The 5,412-nt window shown below is 63.2% G+C and overlaps 1 protein-coding gene across 1 annotated transcript; it reads right to left on the bottom strand.

The window, feature by feature from the left end:
* Window positions 1-31: 31 nt before the first annotated feature.
* On the bottom strand, window positions 32-5,322 carry RRP12 (ribosomal RNA processing 12 homolog (S. cerevisiae); the record flags this gene model as incomplete). The annotated part of the gene is given in 18 exon segments (XM_009585595.1): window positions 32-204; window positions 358-516; window positions 620-711; window positions 1,067-1,224; window positions 1,337-1,444; window positions 1,588-1,693; window positions 1,776-1,856; window positions 1,970-2,128; window positions 2,336-2,429; window positions 2,626-2,693; window positions 3,074-3,228; window positions 3,322-3,484; window positions 3,795-3,816; window positions 3,818-3,854; window positions 4,012-4,133; window positions 4,543-4,685; window positions 4,942-5,056; window positions 5,171-5,322. Coding segments are annotated over 18 exon segments (2,107 nt in total), but the record flags the coding sequence as incomplete, so codon positions are not given.
* Window positions 5,323-5,412: the final 90 nt, after the last annotated feature.

Below are 5,412 nucleotides of genomic sequence, written 5' to 3'. Positions count from 1 at the left end.
CCCCAGCCACATCCAAAGATCCGCTCCTCACCCAGCACCCGCTGGGACACGTTGGGGTCCAGGAAGTTGAGGGGCTCATCTTCTTCCCCTTCCTTCAGCCAGGCCTGGCCCTTCTGCCGTGCTTGCTTCCTCCACTCCTTGCTCTGCTGCCGTTTCTCCTCTTCCTCCTCCTCATCCTCTGAGTCAGCCAGGATCTCCTCCATGCTGGTCAAAAGGCAGAGAGGATGATGGAAATGGAGTAAGCCCAGGGGTGCAGACCCCAGCCTGCCCCACAGCGCACAGCAACCCCAGTGCTGGAGATGTCCCCATCCCCAGATCCAACGGGGCTGCTCCTTCTTCACCCCGGCCCATCTTTACCTGTCTCCCCTGGGCTGTGCCGGTGGTGCCTCCTCTTCATCCGTATCTGCAGCCGCCTGTCTCAGGGCACGCTGCTTGCGGCTCCGAGCTTCTGCCTTGCGGATATTCACCAGCACCTTGTGGTACTCGTCTGGCAGCAGCCCCTTCACCAGCTCGAAGCTGAAGAGCGCACAGAGAGCGGTCACTGCCCACCTCCTCCCGCACCGCTTCCCAGGGAGCTCCCTCGCTGCCCCAGCGCAGCTCCAGTGTGACCCAGGCTCACCCGAACTTGCGGATGAACTTGGTGAAGAGGTTTCGGAGCTTCATACGGAAGTGGCGTCTCATGTCATCTGAAAGGTTCCCCACGGCCTCCAGCTGCCAGGACAGAGACCCTCAAGACCAAAGCACCCCTGCCCTGGGCACCCAGCCTCCCACCCTTCCCTTGCACAGCCACCTTGTTCACCCTGCTGCCGTCTCCCCCCGCCTGCCCCAGGCAGGACCGTGGGGAGGTCTCCCTGCTTGGCAGGCCCGGTTCACAGGCATTCTCTGGCAGGCCCATGCCAGCATTCAGGAGAGGGACCTCCTCACTGCCTTCTCAGCCACTGAGATCAAAATTGTGCCCCTGGCTCCTGGGCAGAAGTAGGGTGCAGCTGGAGATGCCCCCAGCTGCCCAGGGCAGCCCCAGCTCTGCCCCGCCACCCTCCTCGGGGCACCCCGCACGGGATCTCACCATCGCCTGGACGTGCTTGGCCAGCAGCTTGGTGTCCACCAGCAGCAGTGTGACTTTGAGGAAGCCCAGGGCCGCCTTCACCACGTCCCGCGTGCGGGAGGCCAGCAGCAGGCAGACGTTCTGCAGGAGCTGCTCCACCACACTCAGCTCCATGTGATCTGCAACCGCAGCAGGGCTCAGCCACAGCCGGCCTCCTCCCAGCACCCGCCTTCACCGGAGGGTGCTGCCTCGTCCCCCTGTGCTGCCCCCATCCCCCCTGCTCCCACTCACCCTTGAACTCGAAGAACAGGCGGGTCAGCGCCCGCACCGTGCAGCTGATCATGGTGACCGAGCCTGTGAGCCCCACGTAGACCAGGAGCAGGAACCGCTGCATGGCCTCTGCAGGAGGGGAATGACTCAGGCCCCCACTCGCCCCCTGCCCAGCAGCATCCCTGGCCCGTTTCAGAGGGGTGCCAGGCATGGGTCCGATCCCCCTGGGCCTGGAGCAGCCGTAGGGCTGAGTAAGCAGAGCAGGAACTCACCTTGGGGGGTGGGCCCGAAGCGGATGAAGGCATGCCCCATCTCCACGAGCAGCATGAAGGCGTTCTTGCGGGCACCCACTGACACCTCCTTGGTGCAGAGGATGACCTGGAGGCACACGGGTATGTCACAACCCTGCTGTCCCCTCCACAGCCAGAATCAGCTGGGTCCCCCTGGGGACCGTGCTCACCTCTGGGACCAGGGCGGTGACAAAAGGCTCGTGCTCTGCGGAGAGCTGCTTCACGATATGGAACAGGCACTTCAGCCGGGGCTGGGGAAAGAAACAGCCCAGCACTGGTACACCCAGGGACGCACCCCTGGCTGCCTCCACCCCGTCCCCTCCTGGCAGGGGCCGGGCTTGGCTGCCGCAGCCCTTGCTCTCACCCTTTTGGCTGGGGATGCCGCACTCTTGAGCGAGTCCAGCAGCGCTGCCTGCAGATCCTGCAGGTGGGAGCGGATGAAGGCCTGGCAGGGGGCATGGGGAGCGGCACACACCTCCTCCAGCACGCGGTACGCCTTCTTCTGCATGCTGTGCTCCTTGCTCTGCAGGGACAGCCAACACACCCCCGCAGTCAGGGCAGCCCCTCGCCACGGTGTCTGAAGGGATCCTCACAGCACCCCACACCACCCAGCAGAGACCTGTCCCCTATAGCAGCTGCTCAGCCCCACAGAGCATGGGTCCAAGCTGGCAGCAAGCAGAAGGTGCCCCACTGCACCCCCTGCGCCTGTTGGGGCTGGGGGCCAACTAACCTGGAGGGAAGGCTGGATGGTGCAGTACAGGGAGCCCAGGGACTGCTCATCAGCGTAGGGTGCCATTGCCACCACCAGGTCCAGGATGGAGAGTCTGCAGCAGAGAAGGACATGCAGGTGGGTAACTGCAGCATTACTAACACTGCTCCACCAAGCTGGGACTCTGTCTGCGAGTCTTATCGGATGCATGAGAGTAGCACATCCCACACAGGACAGTATGAGCGCCCTAGTGCAGCTCACCAGGAGGAAGCTGGCAGCTTTACCCATTACCACCAGCCCCTGTGTATTACCTGGCAAACTCGGAGCTCTCGGGACTGGTCAGCTTCTCGCTGGCTTTCTGCAGGAACCCGCACACCATCTGCAAGGCAGGCACACAGAGCAGGATCAGAACTGACTGAAGGGAGCGCTTCTTCAGGAGTTTGCAATCCACCTGGCAAACGGCTTGCCACAGGACTTTATGGAGACCAGAAGCACCAGCGGGTCCAAAAAGAGCTGAGCAAATTCCCAAAGGGCTCACGCATGATGCACCAGGTGTGGCTGCAAGATTAGGAAATCCCAGACTGCTGGCTGGGAAGGGCTCCCTCCCCACGAGGGCAGGGAAGGGCTGCTCTCTGCCCAGCTTCTCTCTTCCTGTCCTCTCCAGTCAGACACCTACCATAGCCCCATCAAACTGGGTCCAGTTGGGAGATGCTGGCCCGAGCCAGCAGAGCCTGCCCCACTGCCCCAGGCTCCCCTCACCTGGGGCTCGGTGATGGTCAGGTAAGCACGGACAGTGTCCAGCACAGAGCGGCGCTGAGCACTGCTGCCCCCGTCCTCCTCAGGCTGGCTGTACACGTTGAATAGGATGGGCAAGAAATTTTTGGCAAAGCGACCCACTTCTGCCCGCTCCACATCTAGGGAGAGGATGACAAAGGGGTGTGGATCAGCATCTCCCTTCTCCAGGTTACCGCAGTGGACAGGGACTTATCACGAGAATCTGTCACAACCTGTCTCGCATCCTTTGTGGATGAGGGTGCGCAAGGCCTGGCACACGGTGGGGCGCAGGTCCGGGCGCTCGCTGATGGCCATGCCCAGGGTGCGGGCCAGTCCCTTGAAGGCCCCCAGCACATCCGTGGGGTGGGTGCAGAAGCCAGGCAGCAGGGTCCAGACCTGGAAGGCAAAGGGAGAGGTGGGAAGCCAGCACTCTTTGCCCGAGTTACCGCTCCCTGGCCTGGCACCGCAGATACGCCACGGCAGGGCTCCCGGTCCGGGCGCTCGCTGATGGCCATGCCCAGGGTGCGGGCCAGTCCCTTGAAGGCCCCCAGCACATCCGTGGGGTGGGTGCAGAAGCCAGGCAGCAGGGTCCAGACCTGGAAGGCAAAGGGAGAGGTGGGAAGCCAGCACTCTTTGCCCGAGTTACCGCTCCCTGGCCTGGCACCGCAGATACGCCACGGCAGGGCTCCCCGGCACTCCTTGTTACCTGCCACTGCCGCCTGGCATATGGCCTCCACGCTCTGCCCAGCCTGGGTAAACTCCACAGCTGCAGAAGAGAAGGGGAAGATGAGCAGAGCAGCAGAGGTGGCAAAGCCCTGCTCCACCCCAGGGGAGGGAAGGGAGGTGGTCCCATGGAGCACCCTGGGGCTCCCAGGAGCCCAGGACCGCACCCGCTGGGACTCCTGCCATGCCACCCTCCTCACCTCTGCTTTTCAGGGCAGCTGCCAAGGGCAAGAAGTAGCTGGTGAAGAAGCTGAGCCGTGCGCCCTGCACGTAGTCCCGCAGCACTGGCAGGAGCCAGCTGCGGGGGAAATCCAGCGTCTCCCTGGGGAGGGAAGGCATGGGTCAGGGGAGCGCAGGGCACTGCTGGCATCAGCCCCTGGGCACGGGGCACCTCCGCCCAGCCCCAAAGCTGGGCACCGGGAGGCTCTGCAGAGCCAAACACCTCCAGCACCGCGTGGAGACTGAACAGGAATGTAACAAAACAGCTGCAAAATTGCCACCATCAAGGACAGACTGGCAGCTGGTCATCTCCCAGTACAAGAACTGGGGAGAAACGAAGCCGAAGAAAGCAAAGGGATAGCACTCCGCTAAGGGTGCTGGGAGCACTGGTCAGAGGTCAGAGAAGGTGCAAATGAGAAAGGTGCAAGAGAAAAAGGGGTTCTCAGCTGGAGACCGGTGTCCTCCGCTGCTGGGAGTGGGCGCAGAACCCGCTACTCCACAGCTGTACTCACTCCTTGCCGTCGATCTCCAGGGGCACGGCTTCCAGCAGCACCTCGGGGCCCATGGCACCCACAGCAGCCCCCACTGCCTGGTCCACTTCAGCGGTGTAGGGGAAGTGTGGGGAGAGACGTAGGTCACACAGGGACCGGAGACACTGCGGGGACAGAGCAGGATGGTCACAGAGGAGCCATGGAGGCAGGTCCAGCATGTGTCACTTGCTATTCCTGCCCAGGGATGCCAGCTGCCCTGCATGTCCCCACGCCGAGTTCCAGAGCTGCCCAGACCTTGCCCACGCACAGGGCACTGGGACGGCCCCGCTTAGCAGCTGGAGAGGGCAACGCAGGCCAGGCAGCAGCATGGCTACCCCATGCCTCCATGGATCAGCCTGACACCCTCTCAGCCTGGCTCACCTTCCTCATGATGGGGTGGCACTGCTTCCCACACGTCTCAAAGAAGACCTCCAGCACCCGCAGCACCTCGTCCCACGCCGCGTGGAAACGATATGTCAGGCCCTCCTCCACCGATCTGCAGAGGAGAGAGGAGCTGGTCACGCTGGCAGGGACCAACCCAGAGTGTGGGCTGAGCTCAGAGTTCAGCCAGACCCACGGGGACAGCCTCTCCCACACGACCGCTCCTCACCTGAACATCTTGCACAGGTAGGCGGCAGGGGCTGGGGCAGACGCAGAGACGGTGCCCAGGTCATCCATGTGAGGAGCGACACATTCACTCAGGAGGGTCTGCAAAGGACAAACAGGGAAAATAGGGCAGCAGTGGACCTTGGACCCCCCGCCCTGGCAGGTGCAGGGGGGCACCCAGCAAGCCCCAAATCCCTGGGCAGAGCCCTCCGTGAGGACCAGGGCAGCCAAGCAGGGAGAGGCACG

Source organism: Fulmarus glacialis, unplaced genomic scaffold (assembly GCF_000690835.1).
Source record: "Fulmarus glacialis isolate BGI_N327 unplaced genomic scaffold, ASM69083v1 scaffold24309, whole genome shotgun sequence".
NCBI lineage: Eukaryota > Metazoa > Chordata > Aves > Procellariiformes > Procellariidae > Fulmarus > Fulmarus glacialis.
Note: the sequence above shows the minus strand (reverse complement) of the source record. Positions and strands in the feature narration are given on the sequence as shown.